This window comes from Dipteris shenzhenensis, chromosome 33 (genome assembly GCF_047967505.1).
Source record: "Dipteris shenzhenensis isolate YYH24624 ecotype China chromosome 33, Dip_SZ_1.0, whole genome shotgun sequence".
NCBI lineage: Eukaryota > Viridiplantae > Streptophyta > Polypodiopsida > Gleicheniales > Dipteridaceae > Dipteris > Dipteris shenzhenensis.
The window spans coordinates 14291057-14313812 of NC_141628.1; the positions used below are offsets into that span (position 1 = coordinate 14291057).

The window sequence follows — 22756 nt, forward strand, 5'->3', positions numbered from 1 at the left end:
AAGAAGAGTCTCTATGGTCTTAAGCAAGCACCTAGAGAATGGTATCAGAAGTTTGATGCTTTCATTTGGTCCTAGTGTTTTAGGAGTGAAATTGATCACTGCCTCTACACTAAAAGGGCTAAGGATAATAGCCTGATACTCCTAGCACTATATGTGGATGATATGCTATTGGATAGCAAGAATACTTATGAGCTAGATGCATTAAATGCCAAGTTGCATGAGGCCTTTGATATGAAGGATTTGGGACTTACAGGTCATATTCTTGGTATGTGCATCACACGTGATCAGAGTAGGAAACTCCTTTGGCTTTCACAGAAGGAGTATGTTACAAAAGTATTGCAGCGTTTCAATATGGAGGGGGGGAAGGCAGTGAGTACTCCATTGCCTCCATATGTGAAACTGAGTCATACAGATAGTCCCAAATCAGATGAGGAGAGGGCCATGATGGCCAATGTTCCTTATGCGTCAGTGGTTGGGAGTCTTATGTATGCTATGATAGCTACTACACCAGACATTGCATTTGCAATGGGAGTTGTTTGTTGGTATATGGCTAATCCAGGAAAGAGGCATTGGGAGACAGTTAAGTGCATCATGAGGTACATGAAGGGTACCAAGGAGATGTGCATCTGCTTTGGTAGAGGAGACATGTGTGTACTTGGGTACATAGATTCAGACTATGTAGGGCAAGTGGATAGTAGGACATCCACTTCTAGTTATGTGTTCACCTTTGCAGGTGGTGCAATGTCGTGGATGTCTCGTGCAGAGAAGTGTGTTGCTTTGTCTACCACAAAGGCTGAGTATGTTGCAGCCACAGAGGGTTGCAAGGAGGCTATATGGCTTGATCGGCTAGTGGGAGATTTGGGGATTCATACAGGTGTACCGACATTGCATAGTGATTCCATGAGTGCTATTCACCTAGCACGGAATCTGGACTTTCATGCAAAGACCAAACACATTGAGGTCAGGTACCATTTCATCAGGGAGGTACTTGAGGACAAGCGCATAGAGCTTGTCAAGGTTCATACAGATGATAACCCTACAAATATGCTTACGAAGAGTCTACCTAGTCAGCGGTTTGAGTATTGTTGTGTATTGATGGGCATTGGATAGTGTGCTCACTGGTTGTTCTCCCTTAGAGGCACATTGTCCTTTAAGTGGGAGGTTGTGGGGGTTAAAGGTCATTGTGCCTTTACCACGGTTATGTACAATACTCAAACACATATATAAATGAAAAAGAAGATCGGGGTGTTCTGCACCCACCAAAACCTTGTGTGGCTCTCTGTTTCTCTCTCTCCCTCTTCTGTTCTGCTTCCGTTGAGAGCACTCTCAAGTGTGACCAAGTTAGGTGGTAGAAGATTCTATTAGGTGTGATTGAGAGATTCATGGGCTTGATTGAGAGATACTGGGAGTGATTTGTGGATCTAGAGATGCTCTCCTTTGGGGCACATGCATTGTATCAATTGCCCTTATAAGGGCCTCTCCTCTCTTGAATAAACTACTCTATTTGTTCCATTTTTTGAATCCTTCATGCTGCTCCATCATGTGGTATCAGAGCCACGTCCACCCTCCTTAAGCCCTCTTTGAGTGCCATGTCATCTTCTTCTTCCAAAATGAAGGATTTCTTCCCTCTCTTCCCACATTTTTTCCTTAGGCTTGTTCTCCTCATTTTCTAAGCCATTGTCAATGCCCTTTGAGGTAAAGAATCTCCATGTTGGTGCAAATCCTTGGTTAGGAGGATTTAGGGAATAGTCACTTCCTCTGCATGTGCCAACACTATCTACAATCCGTGCCATTTTGAGCAATGCAACCTGTTGGAGTCAAGATTTTGTAATTCCTCTCAGAGGAGGCTGGGCGACACCAAGAGCAATCCATAGTTCAAATATGAGCTGATATGGTCCATTGAGCAAGGAGAAAATGCAAAAACTCAGTCAGTTTAGGAGAAAACACTATTTTCTCACTTGATGAATGTGTTGCTGCCTCGGGTGATGTGACGAGCCATTTTGCCCAAGCTTGCTACTGGGTCTTCTCTAGTAGTATATCTTTCATTACGCAGCAAAATCCCTCAAAGCTCTACTCTCATTTGTTCAAGTTGCATCCTCCCTTCTCAGTCTATTGATGGAAGCTTGTAGTTGACTAGCGAGCTTGTTTTGCATTATGTTCATCTTTTTTACATTATGTGAATACAAAACCTTTTAGGGTTAGGGTTAGGGCATCTAACCCTTTCCTTTATAGCACTCTATTGGGTTAGTGCTATGCACATACCTAACACATGATGTTGAGATGGTTTCTCAACAAGGGGTTGAATGAAGGAGGGGATAGAGGGAAAAAAGGGAATAGCATGGGAGGAAAAGAGGAAAGGGAGGGGGAGGGGAAAGAGAGGAAAAAGAGGGGAAAATTGGTATTCATGATATAGTCAACATCTTTTTTTTTGTTAGTTTTGTTCTTGATTTTTATATCACATGTGAAAGATTGTCTTTGGTTTTGTGAGCTACTACTTGCATTATAAATCCTCTAAATTCCAATAATTGGTATCAGAGCACGCCGGCTAATAGGGAGCGAGAATATTGTGAGGGCTCATTGAGATGTCTAGACGGGAGGTTTAGAAGTCTCATACACTTGAGAACCCCACATCAGCACGTGAAGAGAATAATTCAAAGGTGTCCTAGATTTGACATTATTAGAGTTCCCAGCTCTCTCAACAGACCTCGAAGTAAATATGGGTGCAAAATCTTTGCACTTGACATTCTCACAAGCTTGTGTGAGTAGTTGCTTCTCCAATGAAGATAAACAATGGACTCGTCTCGATGAAAGCATCCAAAGGGATCCATGACACACTACTTGTGAAGTTCAATGGCCAAAACTTCCCATCCTGGCAACTATTTGTGCAACGTTTATTAATAAAGAAAGGCTTATGGGGAGTCGAATCTAGCTCTAAAAATAAGCCATCCAACAATCAAGATCTTGAGAAGATGCAAGCATGGGATGCTAAGAATGAAAAGGCTCTTGGTCTGATGGGAAGAGCTCTTGGATTATAGTATTTTCACCTTGTGGATGTTATGAAGGCTACACACCAAAACTGGACCATGTTGGAGACACTTTTTGGATCACGAGTCAAGAATTCAAAAATCATTAGAATTATTCAGTCTACAAATGGGCAATGGAGAGTCACTAGCAATGCATCTCAACAAAATGCAATCTATTATGCATTGGCTGTTGTAGGATCTCTTAGTTCAGGTTGATGATGATGATACTAAGGCAATTCTACTTACTAATCTCAATCCCTGATATGCTGAATTAGTCACTATTCTACGCTTTACTTCACATGCACTTACCTTCCAAGAGGTGGTTTCAATCTTGTTGAGTGAAGAAAGAAGAGTAGAGATGCATTCAGTTAGCAATGGTTAGCAAGCATTTGTAGCTAAGGGGAAAAAGAGCACTAAGGACAATGGAAAGAAGCTGATGGTGACTTGCAAATATTATGGGCAAAAAGGTCATGAGGAGAAGCATTGTTACAAGAAGGCATATGATGACAAGCATGGCAGTAGCTCAAAGGCTTTCCTACTCGAAGACAATGGTAAAGATGAGGTATTCGGGTTAGTACATGAAGGTGGTACTCCTATAACCGACTTGGAAGATGACAGTTACCTTGATGATGATTATGCTTTTTAACTCAGAGCATTACAACTTTTTTGGCCTATAGTTTTTGGGTTGACAGTAGTGGTTTTTGTAAGCATTAGTACATCTTGGTATGGTAAACTTCATAGGGTCATCCAAGGTGGTAGTGGTCAGCCACTAGGCATTTGTTTATGCATACTTCGACGTGGTGGTAGTTTTAAGGGTTCTAGCCACTATCTTCTCTCTAACGAGTTGTGAGCTCCATTAGAGTCAGAAGGTGATGACTTTTGGTACCAGTATGGAGATGCCATGAAGCAAGTGGATGAGCTCTATTAGTTCCCAGATGCTAGCAAAGGTTGTTGATTAGCATGGCGGTTGTTTAAGTAGTGAATGGCGTTGACTATGCTCGCATCTAGACTGAGGGAGTGCTCTCATAGCCAAGGTGTGTGTTGCCATTCATTAGAACTTTGTGCTCACTTCATAGAGCAGTGTATCTTGGCTTGTGCAGTCTTTATCGTTAGTGTAGGGTGTCTCGTCCTATGTGACCTTTATGGTCGTTTGCTTGATTGTGTGTCGAGGTTTATGGTCACTTAGATTAACTACAGCATTTGATAATTTGTGAGTTGTAACAAGCTTGGTCAGGCTAAGTAGACGTGTCATCAAATTGTATCTCTATTGTCCTAGAGAGTTTTTGGTATTAACAATATAGTCGACATCATTATATTGTTAGTTTTGGTGGTATTGATTTTTATTAGATGTGAAAGCTTGTCTTCGAGTTTGTGAGCTACTATGTGCATTCTAAATCCTCTACATTCCAAAAGAAGGATTGTGAAGGTGGAATGGGCATAAGAGTGGATGTAAAGAATAGATCTGAGAAATAGAGGATAGGGAAAGGAGGAAAGAGTAAGAAGACGGTGAAGGATGGGAGAGGATACATAAGAGAAAAAGGAGGGGTGGAGAAGGATTGGAGGGTACAAGTCTAAGGAGGGGTGCAAAGATATTGGGGTAGAGACATGCTAGTACATGTTGATAGTGCATAGGAGCATGGATACCAGGAGAGCATGCACATTAAAACAAAAGGTGAATCGAACATTGATCCCTAAAGATTGTGGGCTTCCTTTCATTATGAGGTATTTTCTTTCCTTGATGTTCACTAAAGGGAATAGTTTGCTACTCAAACACATGCTTTTTGCTATGTGGTAGTTTGTTCCTTGAATTGCTCCTCAAATTGATGCACAAACAAAGTTAACGTTAATGTATGCATGCATGAGATGGAGCTTCAAACCAATGAGCACACATGTGGTTTTAAGCAATGGGAAACTTGTTGTTGTTAGGACAAAAGAGTGAGCATACATGCAATAGCAATAGTAGCTTTGGTTGAGTGTAAATCCTAATTAAATTATGAATGGATTCATGCTAAAGTGCATTCATGTCCAAAGTCAATGAGTTTAACCCATGCTGCAAAAAATGCATGATAACAAGAGGGTTGATGGTGGGAGTGTGTTTAGGGCCTAGTAATTAGTAGGAGCCGTTAAAGAGCTAAGCAAGGTCCTGCTTACAAAGTAATAGTAAAAACACTTGAATCTTATTGAATTAGAAAGTCGATTGTATTTTATCATAAAGTTGCACCAAAAAGGTAGGAAGAATATTAAATGGTATAGGACACAAAAAAATAGGAGGTCTACATAAGGAAAGAAATTGGTTTATATAACGATCCCTAGAACCGAGGCTTTATATGTGGATGTTACAAGATTCATTATTATCATTTAACTTACTGTAACATGTAACATAAAAGCTAGTGTAATCATCGATATATATTTAATGTTCATTGAATATGTTTGTTTATATGACAATATTTAGAATGGAATTTTAGCAACTTGTTGGGACTTAGACATAAAGTGAGTAGTTGACCCTACTAACTCAAACTACATTTACCCTTCTTATTATACCAAAATATAAACTTTTCGTTGATGATAAAATTTTGAAACTTGTTTAAACTACAACCTTTTCCTTAATGATAATTTCATGAAAGTTGTTTAAAACATTACCTCTTTCATCATCCATAAGGTGGAAAATGCACTGTAGGAGGCCAATCTCATCTTCTAATTCAACCTCAAGCCATGAGCAATAAGGACATTGTACTTGGATGTGCTTAGGCAATCCTATTGAGTGGGGTTGTAATCACCAATGGTATGGAGCACCATTATGTTTCACATAAGACCCAATGAATCAAGAGTCAATTGTGAAGTGTGATTAGGGGAGTTAACTCTTAGAGTATATGAATAGTGAGAGGGCTTCCCCGTGCCTACTAGTGGCACTCACCTAGTCCCACTAGCAGGCAAGGGATGGGTTAGCAGAAAAAGCTAAGAGTCGAACTCAATGAAAGTAGTCGAGCATTCCACTGCTGGATTGGGACATCCGACACCTATCATTGTCAGAGGCCAAAAGACATCCTTCGTGCACAACGTTATGTTGTTTTTCTCTTTGCATTGGGGTTGTAGTAAACTAGCCAGGGTGATCATCATCGATGACTTAGGATAGGCGAGGTATCAAAATCGACCGCCTACTTGACAGTCAATTGTTGCTTCCCAAAGCTAGCCGGGAGCTCCACTTAGACAACAAGGGGGCCATTTGATGTTGCTGAACCAACCAATTAAAAACGCTTTCCCTCATTGGCCAGTAGTGCTGGAGAGGGCTATTGGCTTGGCATTTTCATGGTCCTACATCTTCATACTACCCTGTGAGCCGTCTAGCCTGGCGTTGCACCACTAGCTTAGCTCCATGGATTTCCAAGATTCCAGCCCAGTATTCGACTACTAGATTTGGGATCCTAGCAATTAATAACTAATTCTTCCGCCTCTCCATGCTAATTCTCTCATGTTGGAGACTTGCAAAGTAGGTTTCAGAGAATTCATCCATCAGCCATCGTAAACTAGGAGGATTCATTCATTAGGCTGGGAGGGTTAGTTGGGAGGATTCACCCGTCAGCTGACACACAGGATGCAGAGGGACCTCACGCCTTCTTGTTCAATGGTGTGGGCAGTCTCCCAACCTTAGGCATATCATTTGCTAAGAGGCGTTGCCAAGTGGCCAAAATAAGACATTGTCATAACATGTCTCAAAGAGCAACCCTCTTTCATAAAGCATGCAAGACTGATTGTTGTGAGCTCCAAACCCTTGCCAAAAGCTAGCATTTCACTGCCTTTTCTTCATTGCCTCCCCTCCCCTACCCTCCATGGCCTCCAAGCGCATCCTCAAGGAGTTGAAGGACCTCCAAAAGGAACCCCCCACTTCATGCAGTAGTGCAGGTATCCCCTCCTTCCTTTCTCCTTTCCTTGTCCATCTCCAGCTCTTCATCGGATTTCGATCCTTCAGCTCATAATTCTTCACCCTTTTCGACTTTCCTATCTCAATTGCTTGTCGAATATCAACTTCATGCATCGTAGCTTTCTATAGAAATTGGATTTCAAGGGCCATTAGTATTTGCAACCCCAGCTGATGATCTGAATTCATCCCGGCGAGACCAATGCATAGGCGCAAATATTAATATAAATAGCATCCCCTGAGTAGTCGTGAATAATTACGACATAGGCTCAAGGGGGTTTTTGCCTCCTGGTATGAGCATTGGGCCATGCCATGACTTAAATTTTGGGACCTCGCACACCAAAGGGACTTCTCTCCTTTAGAGCCACATATTGTTAGGACAAGAGTAAGGGAAGGGAAGAAAAATAAAACAAAGTGACGAAATAAAATTTTAACGTTCGTGACATTATGATTTGTGGTAATTCTTCTTGAGCTCGGCTAGAACCTTACTCTATCGTACTTTATTACGTTTTTCTGGCCATAGTTTGGAATGGTCCAATGGGTCTCTAGGTTGTGACATGTATATGCATGGCCTTTACACAGGGCAATGGTCTTCTGAGGCCTGAGAAGTATCAGTAGTAATTGCATGTATGGATACATTATATGATGGAAGCTAAGGATAGTTTTCAGGTCAAGCACAATAAATCACATTCTATGGTCTGATGCATGAGAGGAGCAGTAGCTATGGATTACCAGGTGGGACATCCCATTATCGGTGTAGTTTCCCAACTAGGAACAACTTTATCATGCATGGACAGATGACTGACTAGCGATGATGCAAAGGATTACATCGCCCCCTATAGGAGTGGTTTCCCAAACTGAGAATAACTTCACCAAGTTCTCCATGGATTGGTTCCTATACCACCTTCTTCCTTACCTCTTTTTCTCACCCCAGTGTTTGTTTCACATGTTCTAAGAAAAACTTTAATTTATAAAATTGGATTTATGAATGCATATATGAAACAAACGTAAGGTATGATGTTTATATGCCAAGTTCTTGTGGTAGCACAAGTGAAAGCCCAGCAAAGAAATCAAACAAGGTGAAGACTACTCGAAGGCTGAAGTACAAGGTGAAGAAGTCCCCAATTAAGAGGATTTGGGAGAAGCCGACTAGTTATGCATATGCCAAACAACTAGGTTTTTTTGAGTTTTTATCTAGCAATTTGCATTTATATGGTGAAGGTGATTTCTTTGTTCAAAAAGACTAATTTTTTGTAAATGGATCAGACACTGCCATTAAATTGGTAAGACCTTCCCAAATGGCCACTAAAACCAAGATTGAAAAATTTGAGGGTAAAGGTTTTCATACTTGGCAAACCAAACTGAAATTTATTCTCATGAAAAACGGGATCTGGAATGTGGCTAATGGTAAAGAAAAGAAACCAACCACTAGGGAAGGAGAAGCTTTATGGCTCCCTAAGCATGAAAAGGCACTAGCCATAATTGCTTTTGGATTGAGTGATTCTTTTATCCACCACATTGATGGTTGTGAGATTGCCCATGCTACATGGCGTCATCTTGAGCTTGTCTCTGGAGCACAGGGGAAGTGGTCCAAGTTTAGCTTGCTCATCAAATTCTTTATCTGAAATTGGGTAGAGGAGAATCCATCTCTTCAGATTTAAACTCCATGAAGAGCATACCGACTCAGTTAGCTAGCATCAAGTTTAATCTTGATGATGAAATTGTAATTGCTATCTTACTCAAAAGCCTAACTTAGGAATATGGCACTATTGTCCCTACTCTCACCAATATACCAAAGATTAGTTTGGTAGAAATTGAGGCATCCCTCTTGGAAGAGGAAAGGAAAATCAAACAGAGGAATGACTACAAAGAATATGGGGCATATTTGGCCAAAAGCAACTTCAAGGGATCCACCAGCAAAAGATGAAGTGTAACTTTTGTGGAAAACCTAGACATTTTGAGAAAGAGTGCTATGCAAAGAAGAAGTGTTCAGCAAACCTTGTGGAAGAAGTAGAGTAAGAAGAAGAAGAAGAACGAAAGGATGTTAAAGCTCTCACTGCTATCACCACCCAAGTCAATCTTGACAAGGGTGATGACCCATATTTTTTCTAAGTTATTTGTGTGTGTGGTCAATAATGGTTCTCTGCCATGGATAGTCCATCCTTAAATGATTGTTAGTCCTTTGTTTGAGGTTTTACCTTGTTGGACCCATGGGGATTTCCATACATAGTCATTGTCCGATCCTCCAGTTGTAAACCAAGAATCCTAGGAGTGGAGTCATAGGTTGGGGCCATGTGTGTTGCCACATGAAGGTGGGCAAGCCATGGAGCATCCCATGTACTACTGCTGAGGGATGAGGTCATCAATTTGTGGGGGGGTATGAAGGACAAATTGATGTAATGGGGTGCACCGAGGGGTACAAGCTCTGTGTGAGTTTGTGTCTCACCACATGGTGGTTAGTGTGACCAACTTACGTGGTAGAAGGTTCTATTAGGTGTGATTGAGAGATTCATGGTTCTTTCAAAGGATCAAACAGGTATGAAAAGAAAATTTTTTTGTCATTGCGAAACACTCTCAGTTAAAGGTTGGTATAGGGAAAAACACTCTCCGTTAAAGGTCGATATAGGAAAGCATCTCAGATTCGGTATATACCGACCTTATGAGTCGATATACACCAACCATTAACAAGTCTGTCAAAGGTTGGTATATATCGACCTTTTTAATCTTGCCATATGTACTGATGATTAGCGCACCGCGTGCGCTAAACATCAGTGCTTAATCATCGGAACAAGACCCGTGTGCAATCATCGGAACAAGGCCCGTGTGCAGTAGTGAAAGAGGTAAGCAATGGGGTAGCAAAGAGGCATGTACACACACATGCACTATATAGGCACACAAACATGCATGCACATACACACACACACATGCATGCTCACATGCACACACATGTGCATGCATGCCCACATGAATAACACATGTGCACATGTGTGCATGAGGTGTGCATACATGTATATATGCAAGGAAATAATATTATTTATGTATTTATACATTTGTAGCTATGCATATGCTCAATATTTTTCTAAAATCTTGATAAATTGAAAATAAAATGATTTACCAAGGTATAAGGTATATATTTAGTCATGTATATGCTTAGTAGTGCTCTAAATTCTAGTTTCACATTATTATATTGGAGTGCAATTGACACAGGCTTAACTTAAATTTCAATTAAATTATGCACTACATTAATGCATACTTTCACAAAATGTTTTTATTTAGCATTCCTACATTATTGACAATGCTTCTAGTTTGACTTGATCAATTGAAAAACCAATAAAAACATTCAACTAGATCACATCTTGGCACTCAAATTCGCATGATTGCATTTGTATTTAACAACCATAATTTGTACAAGAGTATAAAGTGGACAACTTTTTGGTTATTCACACATTCTCAGGAGAAGCATAGAATGTGCCTTGCCAAATACCTTACCTTCTTTCATTTGCCTTTTAAAAGTATATTTTGCTAAAATTTTCTCTACTTTTAGTTGCTTATTGCTCATAAAAGAATCCAAAAAAATATCTCACATAAGGATCTCAAATGGGTAGGCCTTTGACTATCCTTGATGGATTGTCTTGGGGGGGTCACTCATCATATGTAACCCTATCATGTGAGTTCAATAGAAGGATATTTTTAATTCCTAAATTTCTCAAAAATTAATATACATAAGGGAGCACTTAAAATGAAATGTAAAAAAATTTACAGATTTGTATAGAAAAAGGGTACATTTTATTAAGGAAAAATTTACAGATAAGGGATTTTACAAATAGGCCTCGAACGCACGTGATATAGAGGGTTCATACATAGTGACCCCCTCGAGTGGATTGTAGTGTTCAAAAATCATGGCCTTCCACCTGAGGAAAAATAGCATTAGTTATTGGAAGTAGAGATTACAAGGATCCAAATCAAGAGGGTCATGATATAAACTAAAACCGTTTAATTTCATAATAAATTATTCGATTGTATGCTTGAAACCTAGAAGACCTTGTAGAAATATTACACCATTCGAACTCGCATGGGTAGACCCTTAACCATCCGTGGTGTAGGGATACTAAAGCTATCATCTGATGATGTGGTCTCCCAACTGAAAGAACATATAAAGTACTTTCTAAACATATTAGCAATTTGTCTAGCTTGAAAATCTTATGAGGTGGGAGAAGAAATAATGTAGCAACATGATCTAAAAGGTGAGAGACAAACCTGTACAATGTTACAAGATAGTGGAGAAACACACTAACTTCCAACCTTGCTAGGTGCGATCCAACACAATACCTTATGCCCCCACCAAAAGGTGTGAAAAGATTGGTATTCAAAGAAGGTTCCTAAAAGTCAATGTAATACATTATTCTTAGCTTGAGTTATGCCAAGTTTACAAAAAATACAAAGATAAATTTTAAATAATTTACGACTCATGTAATACATATATCTTACTTACTTTGTGTGCGTGCGTGCATGTGTATGTGTGTGTGTGTGCATGAGGTGTTGTGCGTGTGCATGTGCGTGCGTGCGTGCATGCATGCCTGTGTGTGTGCGTGCGTTTGTGTATGTGCATGTGTGTGTGTGTGTGTGTGTGTGTGTGTGTGTGTGTGTGTGTGTGTGTGTGCATGTTCATGCACACTAGTACCTGCCATCGCCAAGGGTTGAACTCAAGGGGATTCCAAAACATCTTAGAATCAAAATGAGATGCATTGAGAGCAATGAACACAGCCCAACCTTTAGGAATGAAAAAATCTGCAAGCAACAGAGGAATATGCATGGTGAGCTTGAGATTTAATTTTGATGCATCTTCCATATTAAGATTCTCAAATAGAAAAGAGAGAATGTGCCTTACCTTTGAAATGTATGTCTCGAAGGGCTTTTCGTGGAATGTAGGGTGCTACATTTGTGAGCCGTAAACTCTCATTTATCACCTACATTTTCAAGAGTAGGGAGGTTAACTAGATGCATTATAGATCACACAATGTTAAATTAGAGCTAGCATGTAGAACCTCTCTTGTATAAACATTCCTTACACAAATTGAATGGAGACAATGCTATGATAACAAAATCACATGTATTATATGCATGTAGTTATGTTTTCAAAAGCCACTATAGACCACACCATCGAGTTAGAGGTAGCCCTATGTAAAATCTCTCTTGTAGCTCAAATCCTAACATTCCTAAGACTATGGAAACAATGCTATAACATACAAAATCACATTGTTTACATACATTTTGGGTGAAACGCATTTCTTGGTAGTCATCCCAACTTAGCTTCCTGTTATCCTTAATCCTGGTCAAGCGAATTCTTTTGTCATCCAGAAATTGCAGTTTGTAAATTTCTTTCCCCTACTCAAATCCCTCCCCAAACAAACGCATAACCATCTTAGTGAAAGTCAGCCACTCCTTGTATATTTAGTTTAGAATAGGCCTATACCTGTAGTTCTCGCAATGCCTTTGGATTTTCTGTAAGGAACTTGATCGCCATAGTCAAGAGCGATGAAGTACTTTCGAAGCCAGCAAATAACATGGATAACGCGGTGTCCAGTATTTGCTCCTCGGGACAACATGGTCCTTTCACCTTATCGGCATTTTCTCGCAATAGAGAATCGAAAAGGTCATTCCCGTCGAGCTGAGGGCGGTCCTCATTTCTCCTCTGCTCCAAGAGATTTCTCAGTACTTTGAGAATATTTGCTCGTGCCTGCATGGCATGTTCCAGTATTCAGTATAACCCAAGACACATAATCAGCATACTGACGGGAGAGAGAGAGAGAGGGCGGGGGGAGGGGGGGAGTGATGCTCCATATTGGTTTGGGGAGTTTTTTTAATTTCGGGGTGGTGATGTTCCATGATTTGGGGAGTTTCAGCTCGATACTCAGCTCACCTTAAGTGCGATCCTAAAGTTTCACGCTGGCAGATCGAAGGGTAAGCTCCCCAATCCTCGAGAAATCTCACCGTAGTTTTTCCGCAAGTCTTTGATCACGGGATCTTCTACGTTGATACCAAATAACTTCGTAGCTGCGACATTGGAAAGAAACTGCATGATAGGTAACATGGCAGTTAGTGGCAGTGCCTCTGTTGCACATTCCTCGTTATATTTAGTTGTATAACTAACACGGCCGTTCACGCTCTCGGGAGAAACGTATATCGATCATGTTATAGTCCGATTTAGACACTGGCCTCACCTTAGTGACCTCATCCTGCGCATAGATTACGCCCTCTTCTTTCCATGGTTTCAATACGCGAAGAGCGTGATCTTGAATGTCGTCGAGAAATTTTTCCTTTGGATCTTGACACAAGGAACTCTAAACCTATTACTATATAGGAAAGCACACTATAACTAGTAAAGTTTGCATGATTTGCTACTTAGAAATAGCAAAATTTGGCTCTCTAACTAGCTAATTCATTTTCCTACGTACCATAAGGCTTCTATATAGAAACTTGTTTGTCTAACTAGCAAAATCCATGGTTTTTCTACATAGTAATTGTTGCGAATCTAGGAAATTCTAAGTTTTCCTATATAACAATCCCCTTCCAAGTTTTTAGATCTAGGAAATTCTTCTTTTTGCTATATAGTGGTCAAGTTTCAAACTTTTGCACCTAGAAAATTATGTTTTTCACTATATAGTAATTTTTCTTTTGGAAGAGGGTCTAAGAAAATTTCTTTTTGCTATATAGTAGTCCTTTTGCAATCTTTTGCATCTAGGAGATTATTTTTTTTCTATATAGTAATTTTATGACTTTAGCAAATACATCCTTTTGCTATGTAGTCCAAAATTTTTAATCTTGGAAATCGCATGTATATTAGCCAATGTTCCACTCATATCTACTAAATTCATGTTTTTGCTTTATATCAATCTTGTAATATATTGTGAATCACATTATCTATATGGTCTTTGTTCTCAATCTAAAAATTTTGGATTCAATGTAAGAAATTTCAAAAAGCGTTCAAGAGCTCTCTATCTAGGAATTTGGGGTTTATTCTTGGAGGTTTTTAACATGCTATTGGCATCATGGAAATTACCTCAATGCTAATGGAACATCCTATAATATTTTAAAATGGTTGCTTCATTTGTCAAAACTATCATTTTGTAAAGCAATGTGTTTAATAGGGTGGTTGCAAGCCAAGGGTGTCCACTTTTGGTTCAGTGCCCAAACTTGGGGGGGGGGGGGGGGCAACAGGCCTTTTTGCACACAAATTTGGAAATCTAACCTAGGGATTTAGTCAATACATCACACATGGTTTTTTGCACACAATGGTATGGTCTGATCGAAAATTGGAGATTCACAATGATAATTTTATTGTGGCGCAGTTTCATAGGGGCCGTCACACTTTGTCACAAACAAACACCATCATATTAATTTCTTAATATCTCACTCATTATGCATCAGATGATAGTGAAACTTAATATGTATTCTCCTCACATAGTGTAAACTTAAATTGATTTATTGGTAATTATTTGAATGCATTATATAATTATTATTAATTATTTATAAAATTTAAAGACCTAAAAAAGGCACATTTTGGTGCACACTGTATTTTTTGAGTATTGTCAAAAAATTGGTCAAATCCAATTTGGTAGAGGGTTAGTACACACATAAGGATATGTGGCGCAAGCATCAAATCCCAAATCCAACGGTTAGATTTTGTGAGCTGTCAGGTTTACTTTTACTTTTACTTGTTAGAGGAGTAGTAAAGAAAATAAGAATTAATCTTGGTAATTTGTGCACATAAGTAAACATGCCAAAAATCACATATTTTGTAGTCCTCCACGTGATGAATAAGAGGACAAAATTTTGGTCAAATTTGAGTGAGGAAAGCATCAATTATGGCCTCCCTAGGTGAAATCCCCATGTTTTGGAAAAAAAGTGGCACCCTAGCCAAATACCAAGGCTACATAGGCTTGGTATTAGGCTTGGAAGGGTAGGTTTGTGGCATCACCAAGCCTAGTGGTGGTAGCCATTAGGGCATGGGCATCTTGCTCATGTGGATTGAACAACTCATTAATTTTGCCTCATCACCATGCCATGTGAGCCATCTTGACCATGTTTGACTTGCCACCTCACCCTGTGCCACCTCCCACTCACCCCCACTCATGGTGCCACATCAACCACGTCTGCCACCTCATGAAGCCACATCAGAGACACCCTAGGTGCCACATCATCACTCAAGTGCCACCTCATACCACCACCTCATCATTGCCAACTCATCACCACCACCTCATGCTGCCACATCACCTTGCCACCTCACTTATCACTGCCACCTCATGCTGTCACATGAGGCTAGAGCATGAGACATCATCATCCCCATTGATGCCACATCATTAGCATGCTTAGTGTCACATTAGCCACGAGTTGCCACCATAATTAAAATGAAATAATAGCATTAGGATACGATATATGGTATATTGTTATGGCAAAACAAAAGTGAAATTATACATAAGAATATGTAACCACATTAGGTGATGCAAACATTATTGAACCAAATCATATTAACATTGGATTCCATAGTATATAATTTGATGTAAATTCAAGAAAACTACGAAAAATTAGTCTAAAACAAAATGCCTTCAAATAAGAGGAGCCACTCATTCTATTCAAATCTCTACATCCACTCAATTTAATCAAATTGAATCCAATCAAAGCAAGGACATTGATATGTGACCTTATCCGATGGTTACCAAAATTGACAGGGGTCTTAAGGCAAGTGGGTTCCATGATCTTACCAAGTATGAAGTGCATCCGACATCGTATGTCCGGTCGAGAAGGTCAAATGCCCCAAATTCCATGTGCATGGTATGCACGTGAAGGAGAAATACGAATTGGCCTACGACATTGATATGTGAACTTGTCCGATTGGTACCAAACTTGACAAGGGTCTTAAGGCAAGTGGTGTCCATGATCTTGACAAGTATGAAGTTCATCCAAAATCGTATGTCTGGTCGGGAAGGTCAAATGCCCAAATTTCCATGTGCATGGTACGTACGTGAAGGAAAAATACGGATCGGCCTAAGACATTGGTATGTGAACTCCATATGTCTAGTCGGGAAGGTCAAATGCCCCAAATTCCATGTGCATGGTACATACCTGAAGGAAAAATATGGATCGGCCTAGGGTATTGATATGTGAACTTGTCTGATTTGTACCAAACTTGACAAGGGTCTTAAGTTAAGTGGTTTCCATGATCTTGACAAGTATGAAGTGCATCCAATGCCGTATGTCCGGTTGAGAAGGTCAAATGCCCAAATTTCCATGTGCATCGTATGTACGTGAAGGAAAAATGTGGATCGGCCAAGGACATTGGTATGTGAACTTGTCGAATGGGTACCAAACATGACTGGGGTCTTAAGGCAAGTGGTTTCCATGATCTTGCCAAGTATGAAGTTCATCCGACATCGTACATGTCTAGTCGGGAATGTCAAATGCCCCAAATTCCATGTGCATAGTATGTACGTGAAGGAAAAATACGGATCGGCCTACAACATTGATATGTGAACTTGTCCGATGGGTGCCAAACTTTGACGGGCATCTTAAGGCAAGTGGTTTCCATAATATGGTCAAGTATGAAGTGCATCCGACACCGTATGTTTTGTCGGTAAGGTCAAATGCCCAAATTTCCATGTGCATGGTACGCACGTGAAGGAAAAGTATGCGTTGAGCAAGGACATTCATATGTGACCTTATCCGATTGGTACAAAAATTAACAAGGGACTTTAGGCAAGTAGTTTGCATGATCCTTCCAAGTATGAAGTGCATCCGACACTGTATGTCGGGTGGAGAAGGTCAAATGTCCAAATTCCATTTGCATGGTACGTATGTGAAGGAAAATTACGGATGGGCCAAGGACATTGGTATGTGAACTTTTCCAATGGGTACCAAAATTGACAGGGGTCTTAAGGCAAGTGGTTTCGATGATCTTGCAAAGTATGAAGTTCATCTGATAGTGTATGTCCGATCAGTAAGGTCAAATGCCCAAATTTCTATGTGCATGTGATAAGAGCAGTTGATTATGAAAGGAAGCAAATCATGCTAGCATGGCTGAAACAAGATCACACGCATGAGAACACATGGAAGGTTGATAATGAAGAGAGCTTTTGGAGGGACTGGAACTGTTGCATCATAATAGTACCAGGATGGGCAGTTATCAGTAAGAGGAGAGTAGTGTCATCTAATGGTGAAACTTCTTATTTACCTATGGTTTGGATATCATAATAATACCATGATATCATTGGGTATGCATGATGCATTTTCATGCAAGCGAGAACAAGTAAGAATAATTATTCTTTTTCGTTTATTACTTATAATGCTCTTTTCTTAAATAGAAGAAATATTCTTATTGTAAAAACAAATACTAGCTATTTTTTTAAATTTTTTTGCTAAGCCTTATGGTGTTATTGAATTGTTGTTCAGGCTAGAGTTTATTATGTCTTCTCCCGATGTACCGAATTTGGAATTCTTATTGGAAACTATCTCTCAACTACAAAAGACAGTAGAGCAGCTAAAGGGAAATAATACTAGCTCTTCAAAAAGATTGCATGTGGTAAGCTCCATGAGTAAAGAGATGTCCAATATGCCTCAACGATGCACAATGCAAACAAATAGTGGTGATGTATCTTTGCTAGAGATTCCTACTTATGATCAAATTTTTCGACCCCCAAAGTTGGCAGATCGTGAGTGTGGCATGCTCTATGGAAGGGATTTTTTACTACGCCATTGCAGGGATAACCAAAATGTGACTTACTGTAAAAACCATCGTACAGTGCAGTTGTGGGTCAAAAATAATGAGATTATTATGGATTTACGGCACAATAAAGATGAACAACAAAAAATCAAGGATTTTATTCAAGATAACTATGATCAAATTTTGCCACTTAAGTTTCCCGGAGCTACATACTTTTGGAAGCAAGAAGATGATTATATGTACTATGTTCGAACAATGCAAGCAAGCCGAAAGTACAAAAAAAGAAAAAGCATCACCTCTTCTGCGGGCTCTTCAGTGGGATCTTCTATGGTAATATCTTTCTTCATAATGCAAATTGTCTATTATGTTCTTCTTTTATATTTAAATAAATTCACTATATTATAATTATTGCAAGAAACAATTGGTGCATTATTTGAGAAAGAAGAACAAGTTTTGAAGGGATATGTAAGTTTGATGATTTATTTTCAAATTTGTATTTCCCTTCTATACGTTTAAGTCATTATACATGTGTTAATTCTTGAGCATTTTATTATAATGATGATAGGAGGAAGAACAACTTATAGTAGCTGCATCTATAGAGGATCATGCTCCATGTCAATATGACTTGGAACACGGTAGTGAAATGTTGGTTCAGGTTTGTATCACATATTTCATATACATTGTAATTTATACTTATTTTCTTGTGAATTTGTTTATAAGAATTATGTAATCTTTGTTAGGTAGGAGAAGGTGTTTATTGCCCAGAAATGCCACAAGAGTTAGCAACGACTGAAGATCATCATTTTTCAGCATCTAAATCTTTCATGGAGTTATTGCAAGAGACAGAACAGGTTGGAAAATTGATTGTCGTTGCCATTTTATATTATATCAGTTGAGTTTAATATGGATATCTAATTAGTATTTTTTAATGATTTAGGTTGAGGATTTGAATCAAACTTGCGTTCATGAGACTTCGCTAAATCCTGAGGATATGTCAATTGCAAGAAAGAGCAAGCGCACACCAAAGGTATACATTATACCTCTTTATAACGGGTTTAATGTTAATTCTTATGCATCGTTTTTTTTTCGTTTGTCTCACATGGGAATCTAGAACTTAATATTTATTCTTCTTTAAAGTGGAGTGAGAAGATGAAAAAAAACATGCAAAAAATGAAGGCAAGTAAAGCTGCTAAAAAGCAACAAAGACTGAAGGTATTTATTATTTTAGTTTTTCTACTTTAAATCATATATCTTACATGTAAAATCATGCATACATATTTGGTAGTTGGTTTCCATTTTATGTTATATAAAAGATTACTCTTTACTACTTGTTTTCCTTTCATAGGAGCTTAATGCCATCCATGTCGAGAAGGACCTCGATTTTTGTGTTGATATGTCTTCTCAAGTAAGCTCTTTTTTTAAATATGATGCATTCTTCTTTTTATAAATTAGTAAACAAGGATTATAATATATTTTTATTGCTTCTTTCAGGTTGATGAATTTTGTGAAGAGGATCAAGAGACAATTCTCTTGAAGTTTTTAGAGATACATACTATTAATGAAATGTATGCGTCTCTAAAGACTAACTACAACATTATCAAAAGAGACCCTACTTTCCATGGACACAAAACTGAGCATAGCTTGCCTGCAATGAGGAAAGCTATAGTGGATTGGCTAGTTTTAGAAAAAAAAGTTATTGTAAAGAAGCATGAAGACCACATTTTGAGTCTTGATGATGTACATGTATCGGAATGACATGTGTGCATTTAGAACAATTGGATGAACTCTATTTTTGGATGAACAATTGGATGCATTTTGAACAATTGGATGAATAATTCAGTCTTAATGATGTACATGTATCGGAATGATACATGTGCATTTTGAACAATTGGATGAACTCTATTTTTGTTTCTTGATGTCCAATAATTAGTATGCAAGTATTCATGTTGTTTAATATTTTTATAAAGTTTCTTAGTAACTAGTTGTTTCTTTCTTTCTTTGAAGATGAGTTTGCATTCTACATCTTGATTATGTAGTTATCTTTAATTCATTCTAAATGTCACTTTACATTTTTTAATACGATGTATATGGAAATTTAATTGTGTGAGTAAAAATTGATTTTGTAATATATAAAATTTATCAATCTCAGCTTTTACTACATAGATAGAGTTACTATAGTGAATCTATTATATAGTAACATTCTAAAGTAAATTTGCTAGTCTATATGAAAAATGCTCGGTTTTACTATATTGCTAAATTTACTAGAATTAGTCTTACTAGTAAACTTAGGATATAGATTTGCTATATAGTAAAAACTTAACTATATAGTAAATTCTTGTCTATATGGAAAATGCTTGGTTTTACTATATTGCTAAATTTACTAGAATTAGTCTTACTAGTAAACTTATAATATAGATTCGCTATATAGTAAAATCTTATCTACATAGATACTCCTTGGTTTTCCTATATACAAATTTACTAGATATAGTATATCTATCAAATTAATGTTAATCATTTGCTATATAATAAATTACTTACTATATAGACAATCTAGTAAATGTTCAGAATTTACTATTCCGGAATTTTGCTAGATACGTTCATTTGTATCTAGCAAAATACCTTTTTTTTACTATATAGACAAAGGTTTAGAGTTCCTTGTGTGAATGTCATCGAGAAATATCGTGATCTTGAATGTTGGCATTATGGGAATGGAAAATTGATATTCCGATCCCATTTTTTCCAAATCATTGCAATAAGTATTGAAATAGTAGTTGAAATGTCCACTCAAAGAGCATCAAAATTCTAATTGGGTAAATCTAGCCAAACATGTGAATGATGAACAAAGCTTTAAAATTGTTTAGTACCCAAGTAGTATTAGGAGTAGGGTTAAAGCAATGACCCGTTAGAGCTAGTACCATTTTTTTACTTTAAGAAGAAAAAAGATGACTCATTTGAGGGTTCATAAATTCTAAATAATGTAAAGTACTTTTGTGGATAAGAATCTTAAAAAGTACTACTAGTATTTCTAAATTCACTTAAATTTCTCCAAAACATTTAATTGAAAAGTAGTAGTAAAAGTAGTGTTAAAGACACTACTTTTAGTACCACTATAACCATGCCTCAACCCATTAAAAAAGGCAACATCCATATAAAATTTAAAAAGTTTATGTGCATAGTTTTAGACTAGGGAAAACTTGGCTAGGATGGTCCCAACATGTTCTACGTCGGCTCTACCATGATCTAGGAAGAACTTGGTAGGATGGTCCTACCATGTTCTATGTCCCTACCAAGCTTAGTGCCACTTGTCACCCTAGATACCAATAACCTTAGTGCCTAGATAAAAATGGTACCAATCCATTAGAAAGTAGGTATCATAAGTCTAAATGCAACCAAACTTTGTAAGACCTTGGTTTTCCCTATTTTGAAGATCCCAACCAACTTTTTCCCCAGTTGAATCACTCTGGCCCAATAGGACAATGAAACTACAATGCTTGGATGAGATTACGATTAACAAATAGCAACGTCCACTAAAAACTGAGTTGGCAAGAGAAATATTACAAGCTCTAAATATCTGCCTCAATTTAAGCCATCATGAATTTGAGGTCAACTCATTCAAGTGACATGACAATGACTAGATAACACATACAAATAACAATTTTAAAAGTACAATTATGTGCAACATGATACATCTTTCATTCATTGACCTATATGCTACTAAGAAATTTGTGTCCACAAAGAAGAAGACAATATTAAGCAATTATTATTTGCAATATATAAAAAAGGAAGCAATAAAAATTTAGTCAAAGAAATTAGAGTAAGGTTGCATCTTTTACCCCAACTTATTGGATGCCTTATAAGAATACCCAAGGTAACACTTGTGAATATTCCACTTTAACTATTAAGGTTTAGCACATCGAATTTTCAAAAAACTTGTATTGGTAATTACAAAGCCAACCCCAAAAACTGCCCTTGCCAATGTAAAAATAAATCTTCCAAAATCATCCTTGCCAATGGGAGGTCCATGGAAACCACCTCCTAGATACCACCCTTGCTAGGTAAAGCAACACAACATAGAAGCTCTTTTTCTCCCAAGGAAGAAAAATGAAAACCCCCCTATCTAATAGCTCTTTTTAACCCCCAATCTAATAGCTCTTTTTCCCCAAAAAAGTACTATGGCATACATTTTGAAAATTACTCTTAGCTTTTCACAAAAAGAATCCAACATTTTCTTGCTTTTCTTGTGTCACCATAGCATTGAAAATGATTGCCACATCTCATCACGACATCCACTTTACTTTCCTCTATAGAATGTGTGAAATTAGACTCATGAGTCTATGTTTCACAGCCCTTGGAGTAAGTATTCTAACCATCATGCATTCTCTCTCATCTATGATCACTTGACAAGGTTTTGTAATCTTGGGATTAACAATTTTTCTCTCCTTGTTGATGAGCATTGTATCTATGAATTAAGACTCATGAGTCAAGCAGTGGTAGTCTTTGGAGCAAGTTTTCTTTCTTCTCTCATTCTCTTGATTCATGTCGTCTACCTTTGTGTCTTGTCTATGGTTTGCTAACAATCCCTTTTCCTAAACTTACATGTTTGACTATGGGCTCTTGCATATGGATGGGACAATAATGGAATTAGAATGGAAGTCTATTTGGCATCATTAATATTCCTATAGCAAGCCAAAAGGTTGAGAAATAGCCACCTTTTGTCCCATCATAGGGCCATGGCCTCAAGGCCCAATGAATAAGAAAGAGATCCCATGTTTTAGGATTGGAAAGCATGTAATGATGGATGTATTGGCACTTGAGCATAGTACAACTTAGAAGAAAGTAATAATAAAACCGATCTCTATTGTTTGGTGAAGCCCATTAAGGCTCATTCCAGATGGAATAACAAAACATGTATGCCAGTAGCTCCTTAATGGTGAGTGCTTCTTTGGAAAAAGAGAGCATAGTCACTTAGATGAAGTGGTCGTCCGAATGGTTGACAGTGAAGTTGCTCTACCGGCATTATTGTTTTTACTCAGTTCAAATGAGGAGTTGGCCGGTAAAGCAGTTAGTGTGGATAAGAAGAAGACACTTGGCCTTGCTCAA

General features: G+C 38.1%; 2 protein-coding genes across 2 annotated transcripts; one reads left to right on the plus strand and one right to left on the minus strand.

Moving 5' to 3' along the window:
- Positions 1-10816: 10816 nt before the first annotated feature.
- LOC147879726 (cytochrome P450 90A4-like) lies at positions 10817-13030 on the minus strand. The gene is made up of 8 exons (XM_087371591.1): positions 12959-13030; positions 12413-12676; positions 12208-12324; positions 11828-11906; positions 11621-11727; positions 11197-11318; positions 10999-11080; positions 10817-10850 (listed from the first exon to the last, which is right to left on the minus strand). The coding sequence occupies exons 1-8, from the start codon at positions 13028-13030 to the stop codon at positions 10830-10832; spliced, it is 864 nt and encodes a 287-aa protein (XP_087227717.1). The 3' UTR covers positions 10817-10829.
- Positions 13031-18437: 5407 nt separating this feature from the next.
- Positions 18438-19484, plus strand: LOC147879727 (uncharacterized). The gene is made up of 5 exons (XM_087371351.1): positions 18438-18507; positions 18594-18683; positions 18794-18868; positions 19002-19061; positions 19148-19484. The coding sequence occupies exons 1-5, from the start codon at positions 18481-18483 to the stop codon at positions 19409-19411; spliced, it is 516 nt and encodes a 171-aa protein (XP_087227477.1). The 5' UTR covers positions 18438-18480; the 3' UTR covers positions 19412-19484.
- Positions 19485-22756: the final 3272 nt, after the last annotated feature.